An 18,080-nucleotide genomic window follows, 5' to 3' on the forward strand; every position below is an offset into this window, starting at 1 on the left:
AATAAAGACATATATGTCAAATGTGGTATTTCTTCCATAATGTACAGTACACTGTGGAACAAATACACAAAGAAAGATTCTGATATACAATGGCCTGTGAATGGGTCATTGGATTATAAAAAGGTTCAATATGTAGAGTAGTCTATTTTTTCTGTCAAATAAACACATGATATGTTTGATTGTGTGCGTATGTGAGAGAAAGAAGTACGGGAGAGAGTGAAAAGTGCAGAAGCTATAGCAGAAAAAGAACAACGAAAAACGATACATCAAAAAAAGCTAGAATTTAATTTATTTTTTTTTAAATAAAGAAAAAAAGGAAAAAATAGAAAAAGAAGATAGGGAACGTCGATTAGAGGTAGACGGCCAGTATCCTATTAGGCGCCTTATTTATCCTATACTTAATAAACCTCAGGATGACTGCATCCTATTAGAAGGCCCCCCACTCCTGTATAAATTCCCCACTCCAAGTGCCCCTGATGAGGCTTCGGACGTTGAGCATTTGTCTTCAGATGACAAAGAACAAGAGTAACAAGATGGGCGACAGATTCGCTCTACTTTGCCTAGAGCAGAAAAAGATAAATTAAAAGCCGCTGCTAGGGAGGAGGCTCGCCCGCCTTATGCGGCATCGCTCATTGTAACTATGGTTCAACAGTGGAACAGTGCAGAGCAATTTTATCTTGTAGAAAAATTCGTTTGGGAGGTAATATTTGATTATAGACAAATTTCTAAGGAATTAGAGCTAAATGGATATTTTATATATTGGGTTTATACTCCTTGGAGTAGAGCTGATATGATGGCTCTTAAAGCTGCTTTGCCCGACCCCAGAAAAACTCCTGCCGCCTTCTTTGAGGAGGCGGAAGGAGCCATTAGCTCCTGCACTATAACCTTGCCAGATATTGATATTTTCTTTGGACTTATTTTGCCCCCTGATATGTGGAGACAATACGTAAAATAGATGACAATGTAGCATATGGTGATACCAGGGAACATTTAGAACAAATCGATGCGGAAAGGCAGCCTCCGCAGAAACCTCAGAAGGAGATATTAGATCTTCCTAAAGCTACTGTGACTAATTTAAAAACTCTCATACTCCCTAAGAAAATAGATTGGACTACGTTAGCGTCCTGTAAACAGAAAAAGGATGAGTTAGTTTCTGACTTCTTTTCAAGGTTTGAGGAGACATTCCGTGATTTTAGTGGTCAGTCATTGGACGATGATATGGGTAAACATTTGTTTGTTGATACATTTGTCGCTAATGTTACCAGAAATAGCTAGTCGCTTAAATGCCAGCGAGAGTTCTTGGACCACGTCTTCCCTAGTTTCCCTTTTGACCATGGCCCAATATTATGAGGAACAGGAAGAAAAAGGCAGGGAGGATAAGAAGGTTAAAGAATTAAAGACAAAAGTTATGTTGGCTCAAGTATATGGTCCACCATTTAGGGGAGGTGGAAGAGGAGGACGTGTAATGTATACATGGAAGCGCCCCCTTTCCCTCAAGCAAATTTGTCCCCTGATCAGTGTGCTTATTGTAAAGAGAATGGGCATTGGTGTACTGAGTGCCCTCTTTTGCGAGGTCAGCAGTACCAACAGGGAAGAGGTAGTGTGAAAAGACGCCCAAGGGAATTCAGGAAACAGGGAGGTATGGGAGCTTGCCCCAGGTTTGAGGCAGTTGAACAAGGACCAAATTACCCTAATACTTTTGATAGACGAAATCAATATCAAATGTCTGATTGTTTGATGAGGTCCTTGCAGATTCCGATTACGCACAGGGATGCCTAGGACGGGGTAAGGAACTGGTTGAGGTGCCAGTAGATCAAATAGGTCCTTATGTTGATGCAAGCGTCTTGGGATCTACTGATCGGTTTCTGGTGGACACAGGGGCTACCCGTAGTGCTCTGTCTAAACAAATTGGCTCATAGGTCTCTCCTGTCCGGCACAATGATAACATCGATAGGATTCGATGGGACACCTACACCTAGTCACCTTCACAGCCACTTTAATTCAGGCTTGATAAATTCACTGCAGCATGTCCATTTTTTGCTTTTCCTACCACACCTGACAATATTGTGGGTATCGATATGCTCAAATATTTTCGTGCTACAATACGTTGTTTTCCGGAAGGTGCGCGTGTTATTTTAACTAACAATTATCCAATGGTTGAGAGATCCTGTCTTATCAATGAAGATGTCGCTCTGGCGTCCTTACCTAGTGTGAAGAAGAAACACTGTCATTGTTACTATTTCTTGCCTCCCATCATCACAAAGTCTCTAGAAAGAAATTGCAATATTGTAGACAGCAGGTTACCCATTTAGGTCACCTCCTGTCTAAGGAGGGACGTGCATCCACATAAGATTGCATTCAGACTATTTTAGATCCTCTTGTGCCCCATACTCAGAAGGATGTCTGTGCACCGATTGGCCTCACTTCTTTTTGTAGGCAGTTTTTCACACATTATTAAACCTTTGTTGGCTCTTTTTGACTAAAGACACTACGATGCCTTTCCCATGGACTATTGAATGTCAGAATGCCTTCCAACAGTCACGCCAAACTCTGTGTTCTGCACCAGTATTAGAAACTCCAGACAACACTCACCAACAAGAGCATGTGAACTTAGTACAGACTTATTTGGTAATATGTTTACCGACAGCCAGTACGCATTCGGGGTGGCATATAATTTTGGTCGCTGATGGAGCGAAAGGGGTTTCCTCACCTCACATGGGACACAGATAGTGCATGGAGAATTAGAGAATAATCTTCTTATTGCCCTAACCTATTCTAAGAAAGTAGCAATTGTTAAATGTAGTGCACACAAGAAAGTGACTGATAAAATAGGTGCAGGTAAATGCATTTGCGGATCACACAGCCCGTGAGACTGCAATGCAGCGAAGTACAACCTCCATGTATGTGGTGAAGTCACAAGCTGAAGGTTGGCATGATGCCAGGCAGAAAGTGCTGGACATGCAACAATCTGCTTTTGCTGATGAACTAGATTAATGGTCTAAGGAGGGAACACTGGATGATGAGGGCTGTTGGAGGAATAAAGATGTGACCAAATGGAAGTTACCCACAGCCTACTTATATTCCTTGATTCACATGGCACATGGGCCGGCACATCTTGATGCATCCTCAATAGCAAAACAACGTGCAAGTTTGGGATCATCCGGATATTGCCGGCACTGCTAAAAAGATAGTCCAGTCTTGTATGGTCTGTCTCCAGTATAATCCTGGAAAGTGAACGCAAACTCCAACAGGAGGGTTTGCGACACCAACTGCACCTTTTGAGGTCCTGCAAATGGACAACGGACCTAATTTCATTGGGCACGTTGTAGAATATGCCATGAAAGGGTTGGGGATTAAGCAGAAATTTCATGTCACTTTTCGCCCACAAGTCAGCAGGCCTAGTGGAGCGTTACAACTCCACCCTGAAATTTGAATTGGCTAAAATACAGGCTTCCACGTCTTTGAAATGGCCTGATTCACTGTCCCCAGCTCGGCTTTCCATCAGATCAATACAACATACACAATCTGGTCTTACGCCATACGAGGTTGAGTTTGGCAGGCCCATGAATATTTGGAGAATCCCTAAGCCTCACCCTATATATGAGGTACCCCATGTGTTGATGAGTGACTATTTGTCCCAATTAACTGACAGCTTGTCTTCTATTTATCAGCAGGTACGGGAAGTTCTTCCTGACAGGTCGCAGGGTGAAGGCCACGATCTGCGGCCTGGCGATTCCATGATGCATGCCCTCGTGAGCCCAGCTGCGTTGACAGATCACCGCGACATCCTGGTCACCGAGAAAGGAGAAGCTGTGTCACCTGAAAGACCTGAGGAAGTCTTCCCGGACCACACTATCCCTGGTACATCTAGATATCTGCTTCGATCCAGGAAGAAAGACATTTCATCGCAGAAAGAGACTGTTTGAGCCACTGTCCTGGGTGGTTAAAGACGGACTACAAAGGGGGGTAGCTTATTAGTGACTACTCGTATCAATGTTAGTGAAGAAACCAACGCCTGCACAGGACCTTAGGGTATCATCTATTTTGTTGTTCGCCGATGAAAATGAGATCGCATAAGAAGAAGGAGATCGTTGCGACAACGTGCAACGGCTGTACAATCTGTATCCTTGGTCTGACTTTGACTGCTGCCATCATCGCTGCTGTAATGTGGGTAGTGGATGAAGTAATGCCTGGAGCCTCCTTACCTAACACTACAGTTACATAACTTGCTGCAAAAGAGCACTATCATTTTGATTTTCCGCAACACGAACAGGGATACCGGCAAAATCTGAGAAACAATTCATTTCTTCAAATGTTGCATCAACACACCAGCTAAGCAATGCTACTAACTGTTGGGTTTGTGGCAAGATTCCACCTCATCAGAAAATAAGAGGAATCCCGTTGTCACCACTGCCATTCTCTCACAATGGCTCATGCCCAGCTTGGTTCAAACTTCTATATGCCTCTAATGAACAAAGTCTGTTACCCCAACGAAGATGGAGACCCATAAGCAAAAGAGACTGCTTTAGAAATTGAAGAATATAGTAAAGGAAGTGCAGCAACAAACTATGTGTATTCAAATTCTAGGTCGGCTAAAGGAAATGCACCCCTTGTTATCTCTGTTGCCATGACCACTGGCCCCTTTGAGTACAAAGTACAGGCGATGTGCCAGTGGACCACAGTAGGTGTACTACAGTGTTGCAGATGTCTACGAGAGGCCGAAGCAGCTTCCTTGCATCACGTCACACTTATTTTGTTTGTGGAACAAAGGCAAATTAATTCCTACATCCAGGCTGGTCTGGTACCCGTTACATAGCCTTCCTTCTACCACCTGTGTTTTTAGCTCCCCCAACCTACCATCAAGATTTGCAATTGTTCAATCACTATGCTGGTAGTAGGGAAAACGTGCAATCGATGTCGGTTTAGTCGACCAGACAGATGCTTTGTTCCTGCTGTATTTCCACTTGTACTACTTATCTACCATCTAAAAACAAATGTCCAAAATGTAAATGCCCGTTTAGGAATAGACCGAGAAGTCAGCGATATGATGTTAATCGATATATATGACATTTATCGTACCCCTTTAGAAGCATAAGAAAAATGTGTTAGCTTATGCCAAAAGGGCCGTCTGTGGAAAACGTGTAATATTTTATTTGGCAGAAGCAGCAGCCATTTTGGCTGAGGTGTTCATTTCCTTTCCTTCGTAATTCTCCCGTCCTCTGCTGCTCGTCTTTTCCTGCCTGTGCTATCTATTTTAGTTGACTTCCTGACTCAGCTAATAGCAATGTATATGCTGAGAGTTTGTAGCTGCCAGTACATCTGTTGACTGTCAATCATTTGTTGCTGCCTTAAGCATTTCTGCTCCCCCTCCCACTTTGCTGACCATGTCATTTTTATCTGCCCTGGTTTGTTGATAACCATTTCCAAACGTGTTCTTCCTATTTCTGTTCACGTGCTTACAATGCTCAAAATCTGTATATAAGCTCTGTGTTCTGTGACTTCAGTGTACTACCTCCTCCAGCACTTGAGAGTGCTGTGTGGACATGGTCCCACTCATGAGTGAACTTATTAATTCCTACTTCAGTGCTGATCTCTACTTTGTTGGTTTTTGAACCCGTGGCCAAAAGGTGACCCTGAACCAGTGTACCCCAAAAAAGGTACATTTCCGCACTGGCAGCGACGAGACTATAGTCCTTCACCCGGCCCTGCCCTAGACTACAGCAACGCCAGTCTGCTGAACGCACCTGGGGTCTTCCCTAACGCAACACTAGCAGGAAAAGGTAAGACTATCGCTGGGCTGCAGAGCTTTCAGGGAATTTGCTCTGTCTAATTGCACTACGGAGCTAAGACACTAACTTCTATAAAGCCATTGTTGGACATTAAAACTTGTACTCATTAACTAGACCTAACCTGTGTTGTCTCATGTGAATTGGGAATAAGCACCACCAGTAGACAGGGGAGTGGGACTCAGGACCTTGCCGGATTAGCGCTACAATGCTGGTCTTATGAAGACGGTGTATATTGTTTGTGTGTGCCGTATTTAACTTTGTGACCGTACATAAATCCAGCTTTTGTCATAAAAGCCATCACCTGGCTGGACATTCATTTATTGGCATTGCTGAATGTATTTGGAGTCCTGGGCCGTGTATAACTTGCACCTACCTCCCTCCAAGAATCCTTTGACTACTCGACCCACGTTACCACAGAGAGTCAAGCGCTGAAGGGGTATACTTAGCCCATTTGCTCAGGTACCATTAATAGGTGAGGCCCGGGACATTGGAAGTACCAGGCCTTAACCCCCATGGTTGGGCACAGTAGCTACTGTCCGTCCCATGGTCCTCTGAAAGTGGTTCTTACAAGGCTCTAGAGCCAGAATAGCCCTTGACCCCGGCAGCTCCTCTGATAGAGGCTGCCCAGGAAGAGTGATCTTCGCCGGTTCTGGGGTTAAAGACAACTCTGCAGGACGTGTAGAACAGGTGTGGTGCTTCAGCGAAGAATCAACATGCCTTTTCTTTTTCTTGCGTCATCTCCTATTTTTATTTGAAAACTTAGAGAAAGGAGCAGATCTGGATTGGGACCTAGATCTGTAGCAAGCCCGACACACATCGTGGGAGCAGGCCTTGAAATGTTTCGCCTAGTGGATCACAGTGTGACACATCTTGCACAACCTCAAGTCTTGCCTTGACCTAACGAATCACAGGCAAACAGCACGGGTCAGACGTGGACATTTGCTTTCACATTCACAACAGGCTTTAACCCTGGAACTTAAGGAGATGAAGAGAGAAAGCTCTGAATCTGCATTAAAGGATAGAGGAAAAGGGAAATGGACATCAGTGTGCTGTAGTGGGCACTCTGTGGGCTCTGGTGATGTTGCATATCAGCGCAGGGCGGGCTATGGAAAAAGTAGGTCACCTGGGAATATGCAAAAGGTGAGGAATATCCAGGTAGAAGTTTCCACCACAAATAGACTTTATTAAGGATGTGAATTTAACAAATTATGTAAGAAGAATCGTAACGCGTAATCTGGGACCTTTCCAGTCATAATTTCCAATTGCTTTTCACTGTGGAATTATTTAAACACTCTTGCTCACCATTCAGAGATGGATGAATCGCCCATCAAGTTGGCACAGGTTAACCAATCACTTCTGTGAATCACTGTCCAGGAGTGCAGAACCACTCGCGTCAAGACTGCTGACAAATATTTGGTCCATGATCCATGTTTCTGGGTGTATGATTGTGTCTATGATTGTGCTCCAAGTCAAATTTTGAGGCTCATCGACTGAAGAAACAGGTGACATCAAGGCCTTACCTCTGCAGTCAAGTATCACCAGCCAGGGGTCAGGCTATCAGAAGCCACACGGTGGGCCCAAAGAAACGTGGTCTTAGAGACACCTTTGAGATCTCCTTAGGTAATTTAGGACGAAAGAGTACCTGGCATAATTTTACAATAAGAATTGCTCACAGTCACCTCATGCTTTCTCATGTAGGCTTTTGTAGTTAAGGTCAAAAGGCTGCCTGGAACAAGTGTTGTAAGAACGTTATGCCTACAAGCCTTCTTGGTGGTTGTAACCATAGATTAAGGCATTGAAGGTACGCTGGAGTTCATTCTGGTCTTAGGCATGTGACACACATGAATGTTTCCTCGGGTACAAGAGCTGATACGGAATGACTTATGCCACAAAAGGGTCCTCCTTGATTCTTATGACAAACTATGGAGAGAAGAAAAAATACCCAGTAGGAGTGCTAGGCTGTGAAAACAAAGGTCCACTGGCATGAGGATGCTGGGGTCTCCTCTGCTACTATACCAGGTCCCTCATCCTAGAGACAAATGTATTTCCATCCTTAAATTTATGCAGGCATACACCGCATTTTTGTTATGTACTGAATCAAGGTTCTCTACAACGTATTATTTTGCCTCCTGTAGATACCTGTGAAAGAGGTTTGTCATTCTTTCCTTCTCCCCTGAAATCCTGTCGGTTTCATGTCTTGGGCTCAAGCGTCATCCTCGCATCGCTGTTCGTGTTTTTTGAGACCGGTATAATTATTTTTCAGGTGAACTTCTGTTTATCAGACCTTGGAGTAATCCTGATGTATTCTTTTATACCATTTGTAACAGATGGCTATATTTATATCTTTTAGATTCCTTTTCGAATTTCTTATCATTCAACATTCACAGTTAAATATATATTCTGCAGAGCCAGGACTTATGACAGGTAATTACCTGAACATACCTGGATGTTTATCTATTTTTCTTCATTATGATTTTGTTTATATTTTCTCTCTGTCGGTCTCCCTTACAGAATCTTTCATCTTTTAAATATTCACTTCTAGTATCAAGTCTGCACTTATTCCTTTGGTAAGTTGTACCTACATTATAAGGTTTCTTGAATTGATTTTTTATTCTCTCTTTCACATTATAAGCTCTGCTTTTGCATCACTTTATTGGGTGTAGAATCTTTGGACATTCCTTTTCTCCCTCCTTTTCAAACCTGATGCACGGGTTGTTTCTGTTCCCTTTCTTCTGTTTTGAATTCACCTCCGTTTTCCATGGAGTTCACAATATGTATGTATATTGTACAGCCTATATTCTTACACAGACTCAGTGTACCGCATTTCCATATGTTTTATGTTATGTTGATTTCTTTTATACAGATATTTATGTGGCTTCTCCTGAAGAAGGCGTGTGTCACGCCGAAACACGCGTAGAGAATATTATCTACATCTACAAAGCCGAGCCACGTGTGGTTTTTACCACACGAACATGAATTTTGTTTTATATATTGTTGAGCTATCTGCTCCATAATTGTATGTGAATTCATTTGTTTTATCACATGTCTTGATACATTGTTTGTGATGTTATCGATGTGTCATTATGGACGTTTATGCCAGAATTTTAAAATTTGTATGAATAAAATGAATTGTTTTTAACTGACTTATGGTAGTACACTGAGCCTGTGTTTATATCATTCTAATGTATACGACCTGATTTTCGCGTGGTCTTCCTGTCGCCTAGGAATGTTACTTTAATAAGTCTCCTCTGCTTCTGTTCATAAATGTATGTGCACCGTGCAAGGTAGTCAACTAGAAAAAGAACAGCTTCAAGGTAGACTGTTGCTGAAGCCCTATAAGGAAAGCAGGTGGCAAAGTGTGGAATTTGCAGTAAATGAAACCTGTTCTTATAACAGGACTCTGGATACTACGAGCCAGACCTGTGAGACGTTCATGACAAGGCATAAAGAGAAAGTGGCTGTAAAAGAAATGCTCAGAGGATCATGTGCTGTGCTAAAAGACTAAATTACCTGATGCCAGAAAAAGGTCTTGGTTATTGGAACACGTGGGGTAAAAAAATGTAACGTGGCAGAGCCTGAAGCAGCGCATGCAGCTCAGTTTTCACTCACCGTTTAACTTCTTTGACCTAGTACCATGCAAAAGGCCTGGATAGCCAAAGAGTCTGGACAAAGGTGGGACAGAATGCTCGTCAGAAACACAGACCTGTCACATCAGCAATATATTTTCATGTAGAAATGTGACTGGATAAGATGAAGTAACACTAGATTTGGTAACTGCAACAGGGATTAGTTGGAAGAAAATTAAGTGCAGAATTTAACAGAAAGCAGCCAGTATAATAAATGTAAGAACTTAGGAATGGGAAATCCCTTCTCTGATCAAACTGTGACACAAGACAACACAAGCTTACCAGATTTCCTCAATATCCAGGTGCCCCAAAGCGACACACATGACATTATGCTGGTCAGGTAGAGGGATGAGCTGCATGATGGGAATCTGCAGGTGTAAATAGGACAGATATTATAAAAACTAAAAAGGCATAGAGTAGATTTCCTGAAAGTGTTTTGCATACCTCAGGAGAATTCCAGGAGTAAACAACTTCCCACTGGTGCCCATCGAGGGGTTTCCAGACTGAAACAGAGGATTTGCTTGCTGTCACCATGCACAGTGCCCTCCAGTCAACGCTGTCCCACCACACTGTGCCTAAGTCCACTGCACAGGTGTCGCTGGCTGCAGGCTGTTGAAAGAGAGGACAGACGTTCACAACGTTCAGAAGGGCTGCAAATATTACTGGAAGTGGTCAAAAATCAAAGGTGGCAATACTCGCACAACAAAACAGGAGAGCAGTGTGGGAGGCTAATCATTCATATACGTTAAGAACATAGGAGCTCTGGGTGCATTCACGACTGAGGGAAGCTCTGTGTGGTCCTGTTACTGGAACAGCAGGCCCAATGCAAATCCAGAATATGCAAGGTTTGGGGATAAGTTAAATGGGAAAAACAGGGGCTGGAGGGGTTGCTCAAATCACAAGCTAAATATATTGATAGGTCTACAGTTTCAATTACTGTAAAAGCATCGGTGGCGTCAGCAGGTCAGTCCTCAAGGGCATTAGGAGAGTCTCCAACTGCTAACGAAATGGTGCTGCCTGTTAGGTTTTTGGTGGAATGGAACAGCAGGGTTCACAGACTCTAGTTAATGTCAGTTTTATAGCAAAGGATCTATGACAGCCACTACAACCAATATAGCTAGGAGCTCTAATGTCTGGAGCATTCAACAGCACAGAAACAGTATTGACTTATCACTACCTATTCTCTAGAGAGTTGTAACGCTTAAGCCAAAACTGTGTGTAAGTTTCAGGAGCAGACATAATAAACACCATTGCAAGCCTTCAGTTTGATGTACACGACCAGCATGTGAGCTGCAGGGCTGTGATTAGTCATACAGATTTTACTGGGAAATGCACTAAAAAAATACAGAGGTGTGCAAACCAGGATTGGTGGTGCATTGACAGCAGGGACTAGTGCACTTATGTCTTACGTAACAGAATTAGGAGTGGGGGGCAGGCACTGGTAGTGACAGGTGTGGATCTCCATACTACTGCCAGCTAGGACCGAGGAACACTGCAGTGGTGAATGGATGAGGTTTAGTACAGCAACAGACATTTTGAATCAGTAGCAGACTTTTCAAGTCAGTTGTGAAACATGCTAGAAGTCTATCGATGCTTGCAATGAAATAACTTGGAGCATTGTAAGACAAGACAGAAGTGAATTCGTAAAGTTGTGTACTGGTCATGCTGTAGGTCTGAAATGGGGTGTTGTGGCTAAGCCAACTGTGGATGTTAGTACTGGAATACAATACGCGTTGTATTGGATTGTCTTGGTATTCATATGTGCTTCCTTGCTCCTTTTAAAGGCCAACACTCTTTCTTGGTGGTGAGGTAAGTAGCCACTCTGTACATGTATACAGCATTATGCTGCACGTCCCATCTAATCTATAATGGCAGACCTGTGTATGATCCTAATTAAGTAAATTTTCCGTCAAGCGGGTTGCTCCATTTATGTGCATTGTGTAGCGGTTTGTGAGTCGCTGTTGTACAAAACAAAGTGGTACTGTCTATTCACGGAATCAAAGCATCAGACTCCTGGCAGTATAAGGAGCCACACGTTTCTCACCTGTATCTGGGAGAGAAGCTGGAGGTCTACTTTCAGTGTCTTCTCTCTTCCAGCACCCCACACGGAAGATGCAGACTCCTTCACAGGATCCTTCTTTACAGATAAAAGGTTAGAATTTATGTTAATTGTCTGTGATGTCTGAGGTATGCGTGATCCGCAAGTGTGTGAGTGTGACACAGACACAAGGTATCTTTAGAAAAGCAAAATGCCACTTGGTCATTATGTTAAGCACATAAACCCTGAGTTACCCAATTTACTGGACCCTAAACATAAAAGCAATGTAAAAGTACAACAATAACAATTTAAAATACTTGGTTGTGACTTCTAGATATTGGCGTTACTAAGTTCATGTTTTAGAAAACTACCACACAGGCAGAAGACTCTTCTGCGTCTGTGGTGAAGGCAGAGCAAGATTCTGTCATAGATGGAACAACAGTGAAATGGAACAAGCAGATCAACAAGGGAAAACCTCAAGACAGGCATCAATGGCTGCTGAAATTGCAAGTTGAAAGGAAGAGAAGAATATATGTAAGGGCAACAGAATGGACTGTGAGGGAGAGCACATGGGGGAGCAGATGATAATCCTGTTGGCGCCAGTAATTGGCAAGGAAGAATTATAAAGGGGGGGGAACACAGAGGAGGTAGCAAGTGGAAGGAGGAGCAAAGCCATGGAAAAGAGGGAGAACAAGCATTTGCAATGCAATAGGTCTCGCATTTGCGAGAGTTTGAGTTATTGGCATTGTAAGTGACAATGCATTTTATTTATGTGTTTTGAAAACCTGTAAGTGGAGCGCAAACACGCACTTTAAACTTATAGTCGTTGCTTATGAGATGGCCACATCGTAGAGTTTATGGTATTTTTTTACTTTCAGCCACGGTGCAGAACAGGCGTGCTCCTGTACAGCATAGGTAACAAATATTGACAAAGGCAATACCTTTCGTATGCACAACCATTGGCTTTGCTAATGCTTGTTCTGGTTGTGCGAAGCACAAGACTGAGGTGTGTGCTAGCCAAGAAATATGCTGGGAACAAAGACACCACTTCCAGGCAGCAGATTCCACATCCTTAAAAACAAAACTCATGTGATATGACTCCTCACCTTCAGAACAAGCTGGCTGGTGCAAGGAGTCATTCACCAACCATTCCCCCTCAGTCCCATATGCCTATAGCGTGCTCCCCATCACCACATCACTAGGACTTGAGAATACTATAAAGTCTGAGGCACAACCTCACACCAGGCTGTCTTATCACAATCCCATAGAGACAGTAAGACACACAAAGAGGATAGCTGTTATGTGTATGTTGCAATCAAACGAAGTTATCAATATGGTAGATCCAAGTAGTTGTTTATTGGTTGATGATAAGATGGTAGTTACATAGTAGATGAGTTAGATCAGGTATATATATGGTGATGTACAGTCCATATATGGTCCCACCAGGAACTGCATCTCTGCTGCTCAGCCCACTCTCTCCAACTGTCATACCTCCCAGTCAGGCAGGCACACCAACATTCCAATGGTCATCAGGCATTCCACTCACACACCCAAGCAGACTGGCTAAGCAGCAACACACGTAGATACAACACATCCCCCTTCTTTACAAAATCAAAACACCAGTAGAAACAAGCCTAATGAGATAAACACAACTATGCAGAAGACTTGTAGAAACATTGCATTCAGAAAATATATCTCAAATGAAGCAATGATGTATCATCTCAAAAGATAATGAGAATGTGAAATGAAAGAAGGTAAAATAGAAAAGAATTAATGCAAAGATAAGAGATAGAAAGAATACGAAACGAATGAAGATAGATAGAACATAAATAAGTGCAAAAGAGAATATAAGAATACTACACAGCACCCATCCCCTTTCCTTGGAAAAATAATCTAAAAAAAAACATGCAAATACAGAGAATTGAAAAAAACAAGAATGGAAAAATACGATATCAAGAATTCAGGAAAAGAAAGATTCACATAGAAAGAAGATTTCATCTTGAAAATGAGAATAGGACAAAAACTATCCTCCAAATTAGCATATTAAATTAAATTGAATTGTGTATTCAATTCTTGACAATTTCAACTCCGCACATTGTGCATTCAATATTTTGACACTTCAACTCCGCACATTGTGCATTCAATATTTTGACAATTTCAACTCCGCACATTGTGCATTCAATATTTTGACAATTTCAACTAAGCACATTGCGCATTCAATATTTTGACAATTTCAACTCCGCACATTGTGCATTGAAACTTTTGACAACTTCAACTCTGTGCATTCAATATTTTGACCACTTCAACTCCGCACATTGTGCATTCAATATTTTGACAACTTCAACTCTGTGCATTCAATATTTTGACAACTTCAACTCCGCACATTGTGCACTCAATATTTTGACAACTTCAATTTCACCTTAAATATCAGGATCACTGCCCATTAACCATTTCAATATAAAGTATGGGTACACTGCCCATTACATATAATTCAATAAGATGTGGGTACACTGCCCATTGCGCATTAATCACGGATACTTAAATATTGGGATCACTGCCCATTACATATAATTCAATAAAATGTGGGTACACCGCCCATTGCGCATTAATCACTGATAGACAACTACAAACCTGTGGAATTAGAACCACTGAGGACAACCCTCAACTTTACACTCACTAATCAAGCTTGGAACACATGTAGCCTCTGCCCTATATTAACACTAAAAGGGCATCCCTAGACTAAGTATGCAATGAACGTAAACTGAACCACATCCCTGAAACTAGAGATAAACTTGTGATTACTTGGAACTCAAATACTGTATAATATCACATTCCAAATAACATCACATAAAATTTTGCTAATACTTAAAATGCAAAACTTTTAAAAACTGTATGCCACACCGGTGAGCGATCTCTCACCCGAACACATTTACGCCGTTAATGTTGTAAAGTCACCAACTCTCCAAACCGTAATATTCAGTCCCAATGTCTCGAAACAGAAACAAACTCTTTAAATTTTACTTTTTCCAAGTTCACGTGAAGTGGGAACAAGACTCTGCATCCGGATACTTTATCAAAACTTCCACTCACCACCGATGTATTAAACGACAATCACTGTCCAAACAGCTCGCTCACAAAAGTTTCAACGACCAACTTGCTGATCTTCCTGCTTGATAAAACTTTATTACGTGGTTGGCAAATACTCCAAGTTCATCATCTCTAAAAATGGCGGCACGTTTTTTCCGCAGCGTCGGGTGGCTCACGGCGAGGACGTGCTCCTCTGCCTCCCGTGAGCAGCGTAAAGCGCAAGACAGAGAGTGATCCATTATGTTTCCTCGCGACACAATGCTGCATAGGTAAGTGGCGCATGGCAGCCTCACGATGGATTTGAAAGTCGCAAGAACACGCTGAACCGTTAAGCACTAATTGAATAGTTGGCGTTGCGCGCGGCTTAAAATAAAATTTAAATCCAGTCAATGTCAAAATATACCTCGATAAAACTCATGATGAGAGCTTGTGGTGGCTGCGCATAGTTTAAAAATCATGAATAAAACTTCTCACAGCACATCTGAACTCCGTGAGAATGAGTGTAGGCTCTCCGTTTTCAGCATATGTCACATTTGAACAACTTTAAATGTTCAATGAAAGATCTTATATTTTCATTCGTTCATGGCAGCAGCATACATCCCTTCTTCTGCCTTGAATTCATAACCGCGTTACCTTGGAAGCAGTTCTCTTTACTCTGGGCAAATCTTCGGCTGTCTTTCTTGTATGTTACCAGTTTCTAGAAGGTACAAAATTAACAATGGTTTGCTCAGGATGCTCGTAGTTAATGCTGTGTCTCTCCAGCATGTCCATTAATAATTCAACTGTTGGAATGAATTTCATTAAGGAGAGTGAAACACCCAAAGTAGGCTGTCCGGTTGATGGAGGACACTGGTGGGACGAAATGGGCGTTCTTCTCCTATCTTCAAATTTAACTTTCTCCAAGTAGTTACTTTTCCAATCATCTTGTTGTAAATTCAAAATCTTCACTTCAGGTAAGCAGGAAACAGTACACGCAGGGTTTTTTATCCAGATCGTCGCCAATGTTGCAATCAAACGAAGTTATCAATATGGTAGATCCAAGTAGTTGTTTATTGGTTGATGATAAGATGGTAGTTACATAGTAGATGAGTTAGATCAGGTATATATATGGTGATGTACAGTCCATATATGGTCCCACCAGGAACTGCATCTCTGCTGCTCAGCCCACTCTCTCCAACTGTCATACCTCCCAGTCAGGCAGGCACACCAACAGTGTAGCAGTGCTGGAGGCTGATAGTCTGAAAATGGTGGTGGCCACCGGCACTCTACACTAGCCCATGCCCACAACAGTAGCAACCCACTGTCTCCCTCAAGCTTCCCTCTGCTTCTTTGACAGCCTTTACTGGTGCACAGACAAGAAACATAAAAGGGAGAATGCCCTCTTAAGAGGGGCATTAACAGGATCCCTGGGGGACATGGTGTCTGTGCTCTACGTCATCTCATCCTTGTCCAGGTTCAATGAGCTCTGAAATCAGATATAAACAGAATCACAGAGGTCATAGGGAGTCTGAACCCAGACAAGAATCAGGTGACGTAGGGCACCAAGGGCTTTAAAATCAGACAGAAGAGATCACATAGTGCTCTGAAGGCAGACATGGCCAGGGATACAATGAGAACAAGAGAGCGAGAGCAGGAAGTAACTTAGCACGGCAGTCTCTCCGAAGGTAGGCCCCACTACGATTTCAACACAGACAGTATTTGCCAAATATGCGCTCTAAAAAGTGAAACGCAAGGCGTCTGTGCACACACTGCAGAGACAACTGTAAGGAGGTCAAGGGTATTTTCGGAGAAATTACAAAGCACATCTTGCCTTTCATCTGTTCGGTTATTGTTTTATAACGTGCACTGTTTGAAAAGCCAACCTTTGTTCTGCCTAACGGCAATGTGAAAGCTTAAATAAATAACAAGCACAGAACGATGCACATGACAGCGGCTTTAGATAACACTTTAGATACGCTGCTATGAAACTATAAAACACTGTAACAAGCGCCGAAATGTAAGTATAAGAATGCGCCCACGGGGGCTCATGCCTGCGTTCATCTGTCTATGGATTGTGTGTTAAAAAGCCCACATTAAAGGGGCAGGTCAGTTTGTCACCTTGGCTGGGGCTTAACATCAGGCCCACACATGGGGTGGGGAGATGAGGGGTGGTGGGGAGATGAGGGGGGGGGGGGCGGGCGGGGGGTCAGAATGTGGAATTTCGGGTCTTTTTCCAATTTCCGCTGTGAGCTCTTCTGGCTTAAACTGGTTACGTTTTGGGACGGCTAGTACTTTGGAATGCAAAGCTGGAGAAATGTTCAGCAAAAATGGAATTCATGCATCCATGCCCCCTACTGTTTGTTCGTACCCAACCAAGAGATCAGCTGCATTCTAAACACCTTTTCCTCCCACGCACAAAATCACGTTCTTCATCTCATGCGTGTAAAATTTTCATCTCCTTACAAAAACACCAGATCACTGGCATGGGCCATGTAACATAGTGAATACAAGCAAGGACAAACTTTAACCTCACGCCACCATACTTTTAGTTTCACCCCATGCTGAGAATGAATCACCTTGAAGTACGGCGGCCGCAGATGCCAGCCGACTTTACTTTTAATTTATCTCAGAATATATACACATCGAGTTAACTAACGACTGTCCCGGTAGATTTATCTTGCTCATAGATAGTTATTGAAGCTAACTCGTGCGTTTCATTAAGTGTTAAAATAGTTGCTTCTCTGTAAAGCATTCATTCAGACTATAAAGGAACCTTACAGATACGAAGCGCAGATAGATCATTCTGGGTTGAACGCGGGCAGGGGGTCCGGTTAGAGAGGGCGGTAAACACGAGGAGCCCCCGTAGAGTGTGGTGAACACAAGGAGCCCCCGTAGAGTGTGGTGTATCAGCAAGGCCTGCGGCGGCCGGCATGCTCGAGGGAGGGAGGGGAGGTGGGGTCGCGGGTGGGGAATAAACAAAAAATTCTATAAAACGTACCTGAATGCCGGGGTACCGCACCGCCTCCGCTCCAGGCCGGTCACGCTGTACTGGTGGGCTGGCAGCTTCCCTCCCCTACGCAACGCAATGACAACGCTGGTAGGCGCAGCAGGCGAGCGCCACAGCCGGGACATTTTCTCTGCATAGAGAACAAGACAAGCCCGGCGGAGCGTGGCATGCGCGCGCTTGGGGGCGTCTGCGCGTCTCAGAAGCGCGTCCACAGACCCCGATGGCTGCGCGTGCCCTGGTCTGTCTCCCTTGGGAGCAAACACGGCAACAATAGTAGTCTCGTTGGTGGCAGCGCTTCGCGCTGCAACGCCAGCGAGACCTAAAAAGTAGTGGGACATAGAAAAGTGAGTGTGAACTGAGCTGGGGTCTAGGTGGGGAACAGGAGTCAAAGGATGTGAGAAAACAAAGTAGTCCGAGAAAGAGTTAGAAGACAGGGTGAAATGGCGAAGCCATCCTGATGCTACATTTTAACTGGCAGCAGGAAGAACTCTTAAAGAGCTTGATGCATAGGTTAACAAAAGAGCAGGGGAATGCCAAATAGAAACTCTGGCAGT

The 18,080-nt window shown here is 43.2% G+C and overlaps 1 protein-coding gene across 3 annotated transcripts in view; it reads right to left on the bottom strand.

Moving 5' to 3' along the window:
* PALB2 (partner and localizer of BRCA2) overlaps positions 1-18,080 on the bottom strand; it is a 117,758-nt gene that overhangs the window by 54,915 nt on the left and 44,763 nt on the right. For 2 of the 3 annotated variants that reach the window (XM_085629481.1, XM_085629482.1), the window contains exons 7-9: positions 11,460-11,552; positions 9,860-10,024; positions 9,698-9,783 (exon numbers count right to left, since the gene is read on the bottom strand). In XM_085629481.1, coding sequence (XP_085485607.1) covers positions 9,698-9,783; positions 9,860-10,024; positions 11,460-11,552 — 344 coding nt within the window. The remainder of the gene's footprint in view (positions 1-9,697; positions 9,784-9,859; positions 10,025-11,459; positions 11,553-18,080) is intronic. The other variant, XM_085629483.1, reaches the window with a different exon arrangement.

The sequence above is a fragment of the Triturus cristatus genome, chromosome 10, assembly GCF_964204655.1.
Source record: "Triturus cristatus chromosome 10, aTriCri1.1, whole genome shotgun sequence".
Classification (NCBI taxonomy): domain Eukaryota; kingdom Metazoa; phylum Chordata; class Amphibia; order Caudata; family Salamandridae; genus Triturus; species Triturus cristatus.